This window comes from Sphaerodactylus townsendi, linkage group LG01 (assembly GCF_021028975.2).
Source record: "Sphaerodactylus townsendi isolate TG3544 linkage group LG01, MPM_Stown_v2.3, whole genome shotgun sequence".
Lineage (NCBI taxonomy): Eukaryota > Metazoa > Chordata > Lepidosauria > Squamata > Sphaerodactylidae > Sphaerodactylus > Sphaerodactylus townsendi.
Genome location: NC_059425.1, coordinates 102,003,206 through 102,021,084, shown reverse-complemented (window position 1 = coordinate 102,021,084; position 17,879 = coordinate 102,003,206). Strand labels below are relative to the sequence as shown.

Genomic DNA, 17,879 nt, shown 5'->3' with positions numbered 1-17,879 from the left:
AAGATAGTGGTAGACAAGGAAGAAGTTCTGGCAGCCATTGATAAACTAAATGTTACCAAATCCCCTGGCCCAGATTGCATTCACCCAAGAGTTCTTAAAGAGCTCAAGCATGAAATTGCTGATCTTCTCACTTTAATATGCAACTTATCCCTGAAATCAGGCTCCATCCCTGAAGACTGGAAGATGGCCAATGTCACACCAATCTTTAAGAAAGGATCTAGGGGGGACCCGGGAAATTACAGGCCAGTCAGTTTGACATCTGTTCCTGGTAAATTAGTAGAATCTGTCATTAAAGATAAAATTATAAAACATGTAGAAAAGCAAGACCTGCTGAGAAAGAGTCAGCATGGCTTTTGCAGAGGCAAATCCTGTCTTACAAACTTACTAGAGTTCTTTGAGGATGTAAACAGGCATGTGGATAAGGGGGAACCAGTGGACATTGTCTACTTGGATTTCCAAAAGGCTTTTGACAAAGTTCCTCACCAGAGACTATTGAGAAAACTCAGCAATGAAGGAATAAGAGGGGAAGTCCTCCTATGGATTAAAAACTGGTTGAGAAACAGGAAGCAAAGAGTGGGTGTAAATGGGAAATTCTCACAATGGAGAGATGTAGGGAGTGGTGTCCCCCAAGGATCCGTATTGGGACCAGTGCTCTTTAACCTATTCATAAATGACCTGGAAGTAGGGGTGGGTAGCGTGGTGGCCAAGTTTGCAGATGATACCAAATTATGTAGGGTGGTGAGAACCACAAAGGATTGCGAGGAGCTCCAAGCGGACCTTGATAAATTAGGTGAGTGGGCTAAGAAATGGCAAATGCAGTTCAATGTAGCAAAATGCAAAGTGATGCACATAGGGGCAAAAAATCCAAACTTCACATACATGCTACAGGGGTCAGTGCTATCAGTCACAGACCAGGAAAGGGATTTGGGCGTCTTAGTTGATAGTTCCATGGGAATGTCAACTCAATGTATGGCAGCTGTGAAAAAGGCAAACTCTATGCTGGGGATAATTAGGAAAGGAATTGAGAATAAAACTGCAAAGATTGTCATGCCCTTATATAAAGCTGTGGTGCGACCGCACTTGGAGTACTGTGTTCAGTTCTGGTCGCCACATCTCAAAAAGGATATTGAAGAGATAGAAAAAGTGCAGAGAAGGGCGACGAGGATGATTGAGGGACTGCAGCACCTTCCTTATGAGGAAAGGCTGCAGCGTTTGGGACTCTTTAGTTTGGAGAGGAGACGTCTGAGGGGGGATATGATTGAAGTCTATAAAATTATGCATGGGGTAGAAAATGTTGACAGAGAGAAATTTTTCTCTCTTTCTCACAATACTAGAACCAGGGGGCATTCATTGAAAATGCTGGGGGGAAGAATTAGAACTAATAAAAGGAAACACTTCTTCACGCAACGTGTGATTGGTGTTTGGAATATGCTGCCACAGGAGGTGGTGATGGCCACTAACCTGGATAGCTTTAAAAGGGGCTTGGACAGATTTATGGAGGAGAAGTCGATTTATGGCTACCAATCTTGATCCTCTTTGATCTGAGATTGCAAATGCCTTAACAGTCCAGGTGCTCGGGAGCAACAGCCACAGAAGGCATTGCTTTCACATCCTACATGTGAACTCCCAAAGGCACCTGGTGGGCCACTGCGAGTAGCAGAGAGCTGGACTAGATGGACTCTGGTCTGATCCAGCTGGCTTGTTCTTATGTTCTTATGTTCTTAAGTAGATACATAGTGGTGCTTTTGGTATCTGGTTGCATTCTGAGCAAGGCCAACAGCCTTCCTTGTGTTACTTTCTTGAGGGGCCAGAGCAAAGCAACTACTTGATAGTCATTGTATTCACACAGCCGGCAGGGTATAGTGGTTAAGAGTGGTTGACTCTAATCTGGAGAATCACGTTTAATTCCCCACTCCTCCACATGAAGTTTACTGGGTGACCTTGGGTCAATACAGTGTTCTCAGAACTTTTTCATCATCCACAGAGGCAGGCAGTGGCAACCACCTCTGAATATCTTTTACCTTGGAAAGCTGTGGGGTCTTCAAAAGTCAGGGGTGACTTAATGGTGCACACACATACACATGTTATAGTAACAGTTCAACTTCCAATCTGAGAAAGATTTTGCGGGATCTTCAATTCTTCCATACTGCTTTGTGTCATTTTGGTTTGTCTTGATAAAGAGTATATGTGGATTGTGGTTTGTCTTTAAGATCTCAATAAATAATGAATTGCCGGTTGCTTGGCAGAAGAAACTTTCCAGTGTGAACTGAATAGAACTTTAGGGATTGCTTGAAATGTATAGTAGTCATCACTCTTAAAATTCTGTACCTACCAGTCACACCTGATCTATAGCGAAAGATGGGATCAGGATCACATCCACAGAAGAAAAATGTGCCATGTCAAATAGTCCTGGCTTGTATCCATTGTGACCCATTCCTTGCAAAGTGAAACTTTTCCTGCCACAGTTCAGTGAACCTCTTCAAATTTTGGAGGTTTTTAAAGAGAGGCTGGATGGCCCTTTGTCAGGAGTTCTTTGAGTGTGTATTCCCTCATTGCAGGGGGTGTGACTTGATGGCCCTTGGGGTCTCTTCCAACTCCATGATTCTGTTAAATGTTGTTCTTGGGGTTAGCAGACCTTAAGGAACAGCCTGGTGGCTGGAATGGCAGTCTGAAGTGGGAGCAGGGAATCTGCAGAAATCACCGGCCTGCCTTTTGATGAAAATGCCCTTAAATCTTTGCAATTGCCTACCTGAATGCTAGGCACCATCTCCATGATGCTTGAAGGACACTGGCCTGAGAAGACATGTTTGGGGGCCACCTGAATGGGATTTTGTCTGTCACTGCTCTAGTTTGATTTTATTTGTTTGTTTGGCTTATATGCCATTCTTCCCCGTCAACAGGTTCAGAGCAGCTTACAACAGTGTTCCACATATAACAATAAAATCAATCACTGACATAAAATATATTAATATAGCCATAATCCTAACCCTTACCTAATATGTGAAGATCAGTCGAAAAGGCATAAGTAAACAATAATAATGATCAGGTGTTGGACATTATAGATTTGATCTAGCAGTCATTACCTGTGGCATTTCCATCTGGATTGTGACATTCCCAAAAATGCCCCAAAGGGGACCCCTGGGAACAGCAAATTGGGAATTTGTGAAAACCATCCCTTCCAAGGAGTCTAAGCCCAAATTTGTTTTAAGAGTCTGCCCTCTCAACGATATGATCAGTGTCATCTATACAGTCTGATTTTGTGTGAACTGGCAACATGGATCAGGCCTGCGTGCATTGGTCCTCATGCTAATGTCATATCCAGTGTAAAAATGTCCGTTTGCCACAATCCCACTCCTCCACTCTGCATAGTCTTTCACCATGTTGGTTTATGCAACCAACATAAAATATAACCTCCATGTAGGAGTCAAGAATAAATACTCCTTGGAAATTTGTATTTTTCCCTCTGGATTGTTTGGACTACTTTTGTTGTTTTTTGCTCCATAGTTGGCCAGTCTATACTGAAAGATGTGAGTAAGGTGAGGAAGCTGAAGCAGTCGGGAGAACCATTCCTCCAAGATGGCTCGTGCATCAATGTTGCCCCTCATCTGCACAAGTGTCGAGAGTGCCGGTTAGAACGTTACCGCAAGTTCAAAGAGCAGGAGCAAGATGATTCCACTGTGTCCTGTCGATTCTTTCATTTTCGCAGGTAACAAAGCTTTCTGAGCTTGCCTTCTGTGCAGACATTGACTACTTTGTTTTCTTTTTATATCTGACAGAAACATAAGTGATTTCATATCTTTGTGTGAATATATACTTTAATGGCAGCTGTAATTCCTTGTTTGAGCATCTATGAACTGTTTCATGCATTACGATGAATCTGACCTATGAACTAATGACAGCAGAATGACACATTTTTTTCACAAGAGAGTCGTTACGTGTCAGCATTTTGGAAACTTGATGCTCTTTTTCATTGGTAGAAAAGCTCCTTTCAAACACTGAGGTATATTCATGAGAAGGATGGAGAGTTACAGTATTAAAAGCTTAAGCCGGTCAACAGGGAGTTAATGCTGCAGGAAATGAGGTCAGACAGGCCTGGAACAGGTTTGATTAGAGTGGCAGGGATTGTCATAAAAACCAGGCTAATGGACATACCTGTCTTGTATCTTAAATCATACCTCTCCTTACATGTGAGTCCATCTTTTGTGTTGTCTCAACTTATTTTAGAGGAATTAAGAGTCAATGTTCTGAGACTATGGTTTATATCTAATGCTTGTTTTCTGCTAATGGAAGAAGATTTTTTCCAGATTCTCTCCTTCATTGCAGATCCCATATAACCCCTTGTTAGTGCTGTTCTGGAGCTTTAGGTGGAGCAGTGAGTGGCTGCAAGATGGCTGAAACTTCCATTTTTTGAGCAGAACTTTGTTTACTGCAACCCATTAATTGATTACTTTTTCCAGAAGGCTGTAGTTCCTGCTTGCAGTCTTGCAAGCCTATCCAAAGATATGGAAGAAACCAGCAACATTTATATAGCATGACTTTTTCCTGTCAATTAAAAAAATTGAAGATCACTAACACATATGTTACTAGCCAAGTCAGCTAAGTAAGAAGGCAAAGCTTTTATACAATTCATTTCTTTTATCTTCACCCTCGACCAAGCTATAAAGTTCAGCTTGCTCCTGCAAATGAATGGAAAATAGTTTACAGAATTCTGTGAAAATTTATTTTATTCATAGTATTTCTTTGACTACTTTTTACCCAATTCAGGATCCCCAAAATTGCATTCATTATCCATCAGGGTCATTTAGAAATATTTAAAATGAAATTTCATGCTAGTTTCTGTCAGGAGCTGAAGGTATAACAGCTGCATGGCAAAACCCTTGATTGCCTTAATGGACTGCTGAAGGACTAACTACAGGACTACAGGACTAACAGAACTACAGGACTAACTACCTGTTAGCAGTCAGCCAAAGGGAATGACTAAGCATGATTGCATCAGCTATATATATGAGTCATGTGACCTTTGACTGTACTAGCCATAGGCTAATTAATGTATCATAGTGTATATAAGTAAGCTAACTCAGTTAAGCATGTTCCTTGCTGGGGACAGGACCTAAGCCGAAGGCTCTGTCCGTTTAAACTGTATATAGTGTATCAATGCCAATACATCCTTTCTTTGAGTGAACTCCCTGGCTCCAGTGGTTATTGCTGCACTCTGTGTATGCTCAGTTGCGCCTACGCTGTCAACTCATGTCAGGTTATGGGCCCAGTTGCCGCTAGGCGTCGTACAACCCACTGGTGAGTAACATTGCCTAGTGGGCGGAGCGAAGAGTGGGGTGAAGTCATGACGGGTCCTACTCATGGGCTGCTGTTTGAAAGGCTCAATGAGTCCAATTACGTCTCATGGGCAGAGAAAATGAAATGCTTCCTCATCCGGGAAGGACTCTGGAAAGCTGCACAGAAAGCTCCAGATATGGACGACAATGATGAGGTGGAGGCTGATGAGAAAGCCAGAGCAGCCATTGTTCTAGCAGTGGAAAACAGCCAATTGGTGTTCCTGCGAGATAAAACAACAGCTTTGGGGTGTTGGACTGCCCTGAAAGAGTTGTACCAGAGGACAACAGCGGGCTCCAAGCTGATTCTGGTGCGTAGACTCTTTAATCTCAAGTTGCATGAAGGCAATGTGATTTCCCATCTGCAAAAAATGAGAGCACTCTTTGCTGATTTGTCTGATAGAGGTTTGGCTTTTGATAATAATCTGCAAGCTTTGATTTTGCTCTCTTCTCTTGGCACACAATGGGACCCATTAGTGGATGGCTTACACAGTGTGCCAGAGGATGATTTAACATTGGACTATGTGTCCGGGAGGCTTTTGGAATGGAAGGGGCAAAGGGATTTACGTGCCTACCCTCAGCCTCCAGTGAACAACAGCATCAGCAAGGACCGAGGTGACAAGTCGGCAGAGGCGAATGCTGTTCGCAGATGTTACACCTGTGGAGCAACCAACCACCTAGCGAGGAATTGCCAGCGGACAGCGACCTAGGCACGTCAGCAACAGGCTGTGCAGAGGACCCGGGGAAAGGAAGCGCCTTTCTGGTGCAACGCATTAAGCACCAAAATCTACATGGCTTTTGGACACCGGGTCTACCACCAAACATATAGTAGCAAAGACAGGATTAAGCTGCAGAAGAAGAGGACACCGGATATTGGAGAGGTGACTCTTGCTGACAGCTCTGCAGCTGTTGTACAGTCCCAAGGAGAAGTGTTTTTACAAGCTATGGGGATTACCCTGCAGAGCGTGTTACACATACCAAGTATGGCGCGTAATCTATTAAAGCGTGTCCAGGTTGGCACTGGATGGGTATGTATGTACTTTTACTGGAACGAGGTGCTCCATAGCCAGGGATGGGGACATTGTGGCGCTGGGGTGTATTAAGTAACAGGCTTTATAAATTGACTGTGGACAGTAACACCCCTGTGACCTGTGATGTTCCAACGCTACCGTTATTGGGGTAAATGACCCACTGCAGCCAGCTAGTTGTGTGCAGAAGTTAGACAGGAAAAGTGAGCATGTGAGCTTCAAAGTGCTCAAACAAAAAGCACAAATGTGTGGGGTGCAATTTGCCAAATGTGATTGTTTTTCTAGAGTGCAAAGTGTGTTTTGAGTGGGAAAGTGTAAACGCATCCAGTGGCAAGACGAAGCCCAAGGGTAACTAAGGACCACGCGCCCCGGCTTTGGTGCGCTGCGATATAGCACTGTCATTATGGTGTTTCCATCGGGGGTGCCAAATATGTTTTTGTAATGGTAGACGATGCCACGCGCTTCACTTTCTCCTATTTCTTAAAAAAGAAGAGGTAAGCCTTCCATGTATTTAAATTATGGCATACAAGGATCTGTAAGCAATTTGGATGTGATCATAGAAAACAATCCAGATTGATGGTGCCGGAGAATTTCTAAAGTAACCAATTTACTGAGCGGCTAGACAAGCGAGGAATAGATAGGCGAGTGTCTAATGCCCTATGTGCATTCTGAAAATGGTTTAGCAGAGAGAAAGATTGGTGTACTGAAACAAATGGTGCGCTGTGCTATGCTAGACGCAAATGCAAAGGATAGTCTCTGGGTGGAGGCATGGGCTTACTGTACTTATGTCATGAACAGATTGTTCAGCGAAGCACTCAGTGATATCCCGTATAGGAAGCTGTATGGTAAGGCACCTAAGTTAGACCACCTTCATACTTTTGGTTCTTATGCCAATGTTCTGGTGCTTCCACAGAAAAGGAAGCGAAAGGTGCACTCACAAAGGCTTCAGTTTGTGGGTGTCCAAGTGGGTATGAAGGCTTTCAGGTTCCTATTACCAAATGGTCAGGTACTATTTTCCAGAAGTGCTGAGTTTGAGAAGCATTCTGGTTGGTCCCGTCTGCATAGCAATTTAGACTCCCTGCTTTCTAAGCAGGAAAAGCCATCTGTCATTCTGCCATATGCTGATAAACATATTGAGAGAAGGAGACAAAGAGCTGAAAGTGAAAGTTCTTCTGAGGTAGATAGTGAAAGACACAAGTCTAGTGTCCCTGTTAAAGCTGAATCAGACTCAGAAAGTGATAAGGAGAAAGAACCAATTCCCAAAAGGTCTGCACGTGTGACTAAAGGGAAACCACCCCAGAGGTTTGGGTATGACACACAACACAAAATGAAAACAGAGAATGGAGCGGTGAATGTTTTACAAACAAATACTGATGAATGGTCTGAACCAAACAATTATCAAGAGGTTTTGCACAGGGATGAAGTTGAGCAAAAGCGATGGTTTGAGGCTATGAACTCAGAGTTCAAATCTTTAATCGACCTAGATGTTTTCACTGAGGTTGATATGCCAAAAGGAAGAACTCTGTTGGACTCCAGATGGGTCTATAAAAGAAAGCTTTTAGCGGTGGTGAAACGCTTTTTAAACCCAGATTAGTAGCTAGAGGTTTCAAACAAAATTTTCCTGAGGACTTTACTGAAACCTATGCTGCTACAGCTAGGTATGAATCCATCAGGTTGTGTTTGGCTATTGCTGAACAAAGGGGGTATGTCTCCAAGCAACTAGATGTGTGTACCGCCTATCTGAATGCAAAGGTGGATGAGGAGATATATATGAGACCACCACCTGGTTACAGGTGTAAAACAAATAAGGTTTCTACCTAAGTATGGAATTTGTACAAACCGCTGAGGGTTTATTACTGCACCAAGAGGGTAAAATAAAAGAGCTCTTGGAGAGAACACAAATGGTTAACTCACTCAGCAAGCAAACACCCATGGTAGTAGGTTTCCAAGAACTAGACAGGACACAAGAATGTGATGACTCCAGTCTCTACAGAAGTGTAATCGGGTCTTTGCAGTATATTGCTTCCATTAGCAGACCAGATATTTCACATGCTGTCAACGTACTCAGTAGACGATGCCAACAACCAACTGAAACAGACTGGACTGGGGTAAAAAGGGTACTGAAATACCTTAATGCAACCATGTCTAAAGGTTTACTTCTGTGTCCAGACCAAACTACCAACATTGCTGGATATGCAGATAGCAGTTTTACGAATGAAGAGAACAATACATCTTGTACCGGGTATGTGATAACCTACGCTGGTGTACCCATTTTATGGGCATCATTTAAGCAAAAACTAGTAGCACAAAGCAGCTGTGAGGCTGAATACAGTGCTGTGAATAGTTCGTAACTTTGAACATGCAGTGGGTGTCTGAATTGGCTAAAGACCCTGGGTCTCAAGGTACCAAAACCAAGCATATTATTCAATGACTCTCAAAGAGTTGTATACAGTCTCTTAAAGCCGAATCTGTTAAGACCAGAACAAGGTATATAGGAGTGCAGCTATCAAAGCATCAGACAGATGATTCAAACCAGGACTCCATAGAGGCAAGCTACCTACCTTCACAGGACAATAAGGCGAATATGCTGAGTAAGCGTAACCTATATAAAACTATGAAAGAGGAGCAGAGTTGTTGGGTATAACTGATGCATCTCTGAAGTAAAGTCCCAGCCATGTTATGGGCAGTAAAGGCATACACTGAATTGATATATGTATAAATGTGATAAACAAAAATGTGATGTAGGTTTTGCCAAGCATCTGGGAAGGGGTGTCAGGAGCTGGAAGGGCACCAGCAACGCCGGCGAAACCCTTGATTGCCTTAATGGACTGCTGAAGGACTAACTACAGTCACCTGTTAGCAGTCAGCTAAAGGGAATGACTAAGCATGGGCCATCCAGCTATATATATGAGTCATGTGACCTTTGACTGTACTAGCCATAGGCTAATTAATGTATCATAGTATATATAAGTAAGCTAACTCAGTTAAGCATGTTCCTTGCTGGGGACAGGACCTAAGCCGAAGGCTCTGTCCGTTCAAACTGTATATATTGTATCAATGCCAATACATCCTTTCTTTGAGTGAACTCCCTGGCTCCAGTGGTTATTGCCGCACTCATAGCCTTTATGCTCTAAGTTCAACCCTCTTGCGCTGTCAACTCATGTCAGGTTCTGTAAGGTTAAGTTTCCTGTTGGTTTTCTACTATTATGTCTTCAGAAACCTATAGATCAGTCATGCTAATTTCAGAGGATAGCTTTCACTGAACCTCTGTTCTGCATTGTGATGAAGATATAATTGGTAGTTGATGGGTACAATGAACTTTCTCTTCTCTCTCTCTTCTGTTTCAGACTGATATTTACTCGAAAGGGTATACTACGAGTGGAGGGATTCCTGAATCCCCAGCAGAGTGATCCTGATGCCATGAGCTTGTGGATCCCATCTGCTTCCCCTGCAGAGGGCATTGATCTTGAGACCTCTAAATACATCCTGGCCAATGTTGGGGACCAGTTTTGTCAGTTGGTTATGTCTGAGAAGGAAGCAATGATGATGGTTGAACCACACCGTAAGCTGCTGTTCTTGCAAACCCACTCTATGACAATGGATTCTATTACTGGAAGAATAGCTTAGTCTAAGACTACTGGATTTGAAGGTACCTGAGATGAACATTTGCTCTATTTTCCTTGGCCATTTTGAATATAGCATATGTTAACTCAGACCCTTGGTCTACCTAACAACATATAATCTGTTGTGATGGCAGCAGTTCTCTTGAGTTACAGGGAGAGAGATTTTTCCACAGCATTTTCTTCCTGAGATGCCAGGTATTGAACCTGGGACCTTCTGCTTGCAAAGCATGTTCTTTGCCACTGAGCTCCTCCCTAACAGGTCTCCTGGAGCTGGCAGGTATATGCATGCATTTTTCATCTCATTCTCAAACTGTCTTCCATTGTCATCCAGACAGACCGTTCTAAATTTAAAATATTTAAAAATAAATTTAAAAATCATATATAATCAATTACAGTATACACATATTTGAAGGTTTCTTTCTGTTTTTGTAGAGAAAGTGGCTTGGAAAAGAGCTGTTCGTGGTGTGAGAGAGATGTGTGATGTTTGTGAAACAACAATGTTCAATATTCATTGGGTTTGTCGCAAATGTGGCTTTGGGGTGTGTCTGGACTGTTACCGTCTCAGGAAAAACCGTCCACGAAGTGGTAAGTATTTGTCAAAGAATGCTGTAAAAGCTTAAAATGGTTTACAGTTTTAGAGGCATTAATCAGGAATGAAGAGATCCAGGCTTCTAGTAACGATGGGGTCTCCCATCTGGTTATTGACTTTTGTTTATGGTACAGGAAGGGGTTTTTCAACCTTGAAAGTGTCTGGGAAGACAGTCCTGTGAGAAGTAACTTCCACCCAGAACACCAGAAGATCTAATTATCTGATCTAGTACAGCAGGGATTCCCATCCTTTCGTGCAGGTACCATTGGAATTCTAACACAGCTTGGTGGGACGCAGCCACAAAATGACAGCCATAAGAGGCAGTCACTGCTTACTTTCAGTCACACAGGGCTGTGGTGTCAGCTGCTACCAAAGCAACATTTTAAAAAATCTGCAAAACTAATCAAATCTCCAGTAGCCAATCAGAAGTCTTGCTGGGAAAAGTCTGATCTGACTCTGCCCATAAAAGCACTTTGCAAGCACCAGAAAAGGTGTTGGCAGGTACCCACAGGAATCATATTGAGGACCCCTGAAGTACAACAATACTTTATTCATATAGTTTTACATTACTTGAACTGTTCTTTCATCACCGATAATTATGGGTTTCCCTTCTTACTGGTCATAGGTCATTTAAGTGCTAGAAATATAAAATAGAAGTCTTTCACTTGAGGAGCCAGGGTTGGTTCGTTTCCTGTGAATATTCCAATGCCCTATCTCTTCAGTCAAGAGGAAAGTGAATGTATTGTTGGTGTTTGGAGCAGGGCATTCCATCTGCTAAGGAGCAATATGGAAAGTTTGGTGAAAAGCAGATACAAGCATACAAATATTGTTATGAAGACTGGACCATCTTAAGAGAGGAATCGGATAACAAAAATGGAGTGATGCATAATTTCATTTAAAGGTTGAGAGAGCACTTTTTCGTATGGAAAAGGGGAAGAATTTCAGTACTAGATTGCACTACTGGAGCACATTGTGTTTTCATCACAATTAACAATTGTAGATTTTATGCAAAGTTTTGTCATTAAAAAATTGTGCTCACCCAACCAAGGGTTGACATTTTTGTATTTATATTAATCTGAAGTCACTGTAACAGTGCGATATGTGAATAAGTGTTTAGAAGGGTGAAAGTTCTGGTTCTTTCAACTTTCAGAGACAGAGGAAATTGGTGATGAAGAGGTTTTTTCATGGCTGAAGTGTGCAAAAGGGCAATCCCATGAACCAGAAAATCTCATGCCAACACAGATAATTCCTGGCACAGGTGATACTTAGTTCATTTTTTCATATGCTGTCTCATAATTAATTATCTCTTTTTGTTCGGCTTTGAATACTTTTGTATGGAAATGAAATGTACTTGCAGCTTCAGTCTCACTATGATCTTTCAATAAGCTTCTAACATTAAGGCAGCCATCATTAGTCTTCCTGCCAGATCTAAAATTCATATACTCTGCCAATGCTCTGGGGACAGTACATGTCTCTTGTGGAAGACTAGAGACTTTGCATTGTGGATGCAGATGTTTCCTCAAGGTAGCTGGCTGTGGAGCTCATTAACAAAAAGGTATTCCACCGAGGGCCATCTTAGTAGCATTATAGGCTTCTGGGCAAAGCAGTGTACTGGGGCCCCTACCTATACAACCACTCACAGGAATAAAAATGTAGATGGTCGATACATTCATAATCTTGAATAACTACTACTTGCTTACTCTACAAGTGTTCCTAATGAATCTCAGATTCAATCTCTAATAACTAATGGCATCTAAATATAACCAATATCATTGCTATTAACTTTCAAGTGAGTTGATGTTAACATTTATGCTTTTATGTTATGTAGTGCGAGAGATATGTACACATACATGTACGTAGGGTATCAGAGGTGCCATGATACTAAATCAGACACTAAAACAATGTCCACTTGTTATAAAAATTAATATTGTTCATTGTCTTTAATAAAGCACATGCTATATATGCATTTTCCAATAACAAATATTTATAGTTTAGTATAGTATTTATTAATTTATTGGCAGCAAGTCACAACATACACAGATTAGCATGGGGTCCTTATGCCCCCCCCCCCCCCCGGACAACTGCTCCTACATTAAGATGGCCCTGATTCACAGGACTCAGCCCTAATTATTTGTGTTTTAAAGCTTTCAGATTTTATTATGGAATTTGATAACCAAAATTTCTAACTTTCCAGCACTATATAATATTGGAGACATGGTCCATGCAGCACGTGGGAAATGGGGAATTAAAGCGAACTGTCCATGTATTAACCGGCAAAACAAATCTGTATTGCGACCTGCTGTCACTAATGGAATTTCACAGGTATGTACATTTGCCTAGGAATATTCATTTGTGGTCCTGGTAACCAAACTTGTTCACAAAAGTGCATTGTTGCCCAGAATGTGGGTGGCTTTAAAGGGAACTATGAGGATTCTATGTATATAGTAATAGTTATTTGTTGACTGTAGTAATTGCTTTGTGTAATCTGATTAATTACCGCTTCAGGACCGTGAGGCAAGAGTATGTGCATTTATTGATTAGCCAATATGCCTTTTTGTATTTGTGTGTGAATTTTGAAGTCATCTGCCAGTGTGCTTACCAGGAGGATAAGTACTCTGGTTAGAATTCTGGGCATCTTATCCCATATATTAAAATTACAGGAATTTAATTCCTCCAAACCTTGCCATCCCAACTGGAGGAGTTATGTTTAAGAACATAAGAACATAAGGAACTAGCCTGCTGGATCAGACCAGAAGTCCATCTAGTCCAGCATTCTGCTACTTCGCAGTGGCCCACCAGGTGCCTTTGGGGAGCTCCACGTGCAGGATGTGAGAAGCAATGGCCTGCTGCTGCTGCTGCTGCTCCTGGAGCACCTGGTCTGCTGCTAAGGCATTTGCACAATCCTGAGATCAAGGAGGATCAAGATTAGGTAGCCATAGATTGACTTCTCTTCCATAGAATCTGTCCAAGCCCCTTTTAAAGCTATCCCTTGGGTTAGTGGCCATCACACCACCTCCTGTGGCAGCATATTCCAAACACCAATCACACGTTGCGTGAAGAAGTGTTTCCTTTTATTAGTCCTAATTCTTCCCCCCAGCATTTTCAATGAATGCCCCCCCTGGTTCTCGTATTGTGAGAAAGAGAGAAAAATTTCTCTGTGTCAACATTTTCTACCCCATGCATGATTTTAATCATATCCCCCCTCAGTTTAATTCCTTTATTTTTGTTGATTCTTCTCATGTTGTAGAGCTGGCAATTTATACGCATGGGGAACAAAAAATCCTTTTTCATTAAATTCTGTTCCTCCCTCACAGTTTGGATAAGAACACACACTTGCTTGATATTAGGGGAATTAAAAGCTGTAGAGTGTTGTCCTAATGCATACAAGAATCCATCATAAGGATGCCCCTTCCACAAGAAGGAGACCTGCCATTTGTTCTGGAGTCCTCTGTAGGAAATGGAGAGGCAAAGAGCCATGCCACAGCAAAATCTGCCACAGGACCCGGTGGGCAGGAATTTGATGGAATGGAGGTGCAAGATGTTGTACAGAGTGAGGCAAGGGGAAGCTAAGCCCAGAGTGCGTGTGCACCCTGGAGGCCCTTGCTGTAGATGGCGCCTGCCCCGAGGCACGCCCTGGACCATGCCCTTGTGCTCGCGGCGCTCGCCCGAGGCGTCACACCTGCCCCATTGAGATTTTAGCAAGCAGCCACTGAAAAGCTGATGATGACTCAAGCAAAATGTCATCTTTCTCTTTCTTTTGCTTAGCTTGGATCCAGTGGAATAAAGAGAGAAACATGAAATTACTTTTATTTACCAGCAGAGAGGAGTAGCTTAGCCAGAAGAGACTTGGCCAGGAAGGAAGCAGAAGTGGCCTGCTGGTGTTGTTCATTTGGAGGGCTTTTCTCGCCAAAGCCACAGCTTTTTAAAACAGTGTATTTTTAACAGGGGTTTATCTCTTTTTCTCCTTACCCAAGGCTGCTGAATCTGGAAGGTGGGGCTTAACGAGGGGGGAGCCTAACAAGGAGTTCATCTCTTGTTCCTCTTTGTCCTGAGGAGGTGGGGCTTTTGTCCTTAAAGGTGGGGCTTTAGTTCAGTTTCTGGAACCAGCAGAGAGAGGAGTAGCACCAGCAGAGACTTGGCCAGGAAGAGCAGAGTGGACCTGCTGGGTGGTATTTCGCATTTGGAGGCTTTTCTCAAAGCCACAAGCACTTAAAGACAAGTGTATTTTTTAACAGGGGGGTTATCTCTTTTTCTCCTTGCATAGGAGCGCTGAATCTGGAAGGTAGAAGGGCTTAACAGCAGGGTTAACAGAGTTCATCTCTTGTTCCTCTTTGTCCTGAGAGGTGGGGCTTTTGTCCTTAAAGGTGGGGGCTTTAGTTCCAGTCTCTGGAACCAGTATGCGCCCTAGCGAAGCCTTGGCGCAATTTTAATTTAATTTTTTTTGTTTTTTTAAAATTAATAAGGACATATTTGACAGATGAAATGCGATGCAGAATAGCTCAGGGGCAGTGACTAAAAAGCTTAATATTTACATATCTAAAACAAATCAGATATGAAGGCAGAAAGCCAGCAGGGGGATGGGGGGCTTTCCAGTGTTTTGCACTGAGGAAGTGTCACATGTATGACTATCTGCCCACTAGGGACAGAAGTCATGGGTGTGCCCTGCAGCTGCAATGAGCTCCTGGCACTCAAAGGAGGCGATGTCTCGCCGTTCTCTTAAAACCAAGGTGGCTTGAGACCTGGAGAGAAGCTAAAGAAGAGGAGGCAGAGAGGGGTGACAGGCCAAGGGAGGCTTTTCAGGGACCCTAACAGCCGAGGTCCCACTCCCAAGGTGACATCTCTTCCAGATGTCATGGAGAATGAAGGCCTTGAGCAGGGATGGAGGGTGCCAGATCTGAGGTGGTGGAAAGATGCTCCCTTAGATGGGATCCCTTCCTTAACTGGTGATCAGCTATCCTCTCGCACTGAGGATACCCCTTCGAGAGGGAGGAGTGGGGGAAGCTCCTTGTAGTGGAGTGATTCGATCATTAGGAAATGTAGAGAGTTGGGTTTGTGAGAGGCGTGATGACCGCATGGTAACACTGACTTTGCCTGCCTGTAGTGCGAAGGTTGCGGATGTCCGCAGCTTAAGATCTAGATAGGCTTTGGAGACGAGTGCTGGGGTGGAGTCAGCAGTTGTGGTCCCACATTAGCACCAAGCGACATTTTAGGGAAATGCTTGGCGGGAGGGTTCTGGAAGCTAGAATTTAGGCTGCTAGGAAACAGGTTGAAGTCCAGGACCTCCCAAGGTGGCATTCTCAGAGAATGCTACCCGTTCCAGCCTTGGGGCCGAAGCTAGGCAAGCCGAGATACAGGGGTCTCAATGCGTGGATGAGAGAGAAGGTGAATTGTTATAAGGCAGAAGGGTTTCAAAGATTTAGCGTCAGGAACTGCAGGGAACCTTTTGGGACAAAGGTAGGCCTGTACAAGCCAGGGGCCGGGCTTCATCTTAACCAAAGAGGAACCGAGGCTGCTGGCTCTCAACACGATAAAAGGTGGCAGGAACAGCTTTTAGAAAGCTGATCACTGGGGAAAGCCCGACAGGAGCTAGGAGGTGACTTAGGTTGAATCACAGTATCTATGGGGATGCAGGCAGAGAGGGGAGGTTTTTTCTAAATCCAACCCACATACAAGCGAGGAGAACATAGCAATGTGCATGTGACAAGGGATAAGTGTCTACAAAAGACTTGAAGGTAAAGCACATCAATCCCAGAGTTAAGGACAGAGACCCAGGGTATACAGGAGTGTCTCTGTATGCTAATAGTAGAAGCATTACGACCTAAAATGGGGGAACTAGAGTACAGAGTTTTGAAGGAGGACTTTTTTTGATATAGTGGGCATTACAGAGAACATGGTGGAATAAGGGAGAACCAGTGCAGGATGCTGTTATACCAGGCTACAGGCTCTACAGGAAGGATAGAGGATAGGGAGCATTAGGGGAGTGGAGTTGCCCTTTACATCAAAGAGAGCATAAGTATCACATAAAATAGACAATACAAGGGGAGCTGGGTTCCCCTACAGAATCACACTGTGGATATCAATACCAGGGGTGAAGGACAGTTTAATATTAGGAATATATTATCGTCCCCTGACCAAAGTGCACAAGAGAGATTCTGAGGATGGGAAAGAAATTAGAGAGGCCAACAAAGAAACAAAAAATGTAGTGGTAATGGGTGATTTTAACTATCCCCATATATAAACTGGGAAAAGGAAAATGCATGTTCAAGGTCATGAAGTAAGGGAGAGAGCATTCCTGGATATATAGGCTAAATGACTGTATTACAGAGCAGAATGGTTGTGGAACCAACCAGGAGGAGAGGTGATCCTAGATCTAATTCTATGTGGGACCCAGGACCTGGTGCAGGGAGAGTCAGTGTTGTTGAGCCCGATGAGGGAACAGCGACCACAATGCTGTCAGATTCAGTATCTCAGTCATGCTTGAACAGAGTAGCAACTACTAATGTAGTTACATTACAAAGCCTTCAGAAAGGGGAAATTTCTCAAAAGATGAGGGGGATAGTGCTTGGGAAGCTGAAAGGGGAAAATCAAGAGAGTCAAAACTGTCCAGGATGCTTGGAGGTTATTTAAAAACACAGTAATAAAAGCTCAGCTGGAATGTGTTCCACAGGTTAGAAAAGGCAGCACCCAGTCCAAAAGAAAGCCACCATGGTTAACAAGAGAGGTTGAGGAAATTATCAGAAAAAAGAAAATGTCTTTTAGAAAATGGAAGTCCAGTTTGGCTGATGAAGAATATGAGAGGGAACACAAATGGTGGGCAAAGAGAAGCAAGTTAGCTGTAAGGGAGGCAAAAAAAAATTATGAGCAACCCATGGCTGCGAACATCAAGACCAGCAACAAACAGTTCTTCAAGTACATCAAAAGCAGGAAGCCAGCAAGGGAAGAGGTAGGCCCGTTAGATGACAAAGGAACAAAGGGTGTGCTAAAAGATGGCAGGGAGATTGCAGAGAAGCTGAATGAATTCTTTGCATCTGTCTTCACCCAAGAGGAGGTGAGGAACATTCCTGCACCTGAACCAAGCTTCTTAGGAGGCGAATCCGAGGAACTAGCGAAGATAGTGGTAGACAAGGAAGAAGTTCTGGCAGCCATTGATAAACTAAATGTTACCTAATCCCCTGGCCCAGATAGCATTCACCCAATAGTGCGTATAGAGCTCAAGCATGAAATTGCTGATGTTCTCACTTTAATATGCAACTTATCCCTGGAATCAGGCTCCATCCCTGAAGACTGGAAGATGGCCAATGTCACACCA

General features: G+C 43.2%; 1 protein-coding gene across 1 annotated transcript in view; it reads left to right on the top strand.

Moving 5' to 3' along the window:
* Positions 1-13,893, top strand: part of LOC125437597 (lysine-specific demethylase 3B-like) — a 33,102-nt gene extending 19,209 nt beyond the window's left edge. The window contains exons 5-10 of the mRNA XM_048505334.1: positions 3,505-3,706; positions 9,706-9,920; positions 10,414-10,566; positions 11,721-11,828; positions 12,765-12,892; positions 13,885-13,893. Coding sequence (XP_048361291.1) covers positions 3,505-3,706; positions 9,706-9,920; positions 10,414-10,566; positions 11,721-11,828; positions 12,765-12,892; positions 13,885-13,893 — 815 coding nt within the window. The remainder of the gene's footprint in view (positions 1-3,504; positions 3,707-9,705; positions 9,921-10,413; positions 10,567-11,720; positions 11,829-12,764; positions 12,893-13,884) is intronic.
* Positions 13,894-17,879: the final 3,986 nt, after the last annotated feature.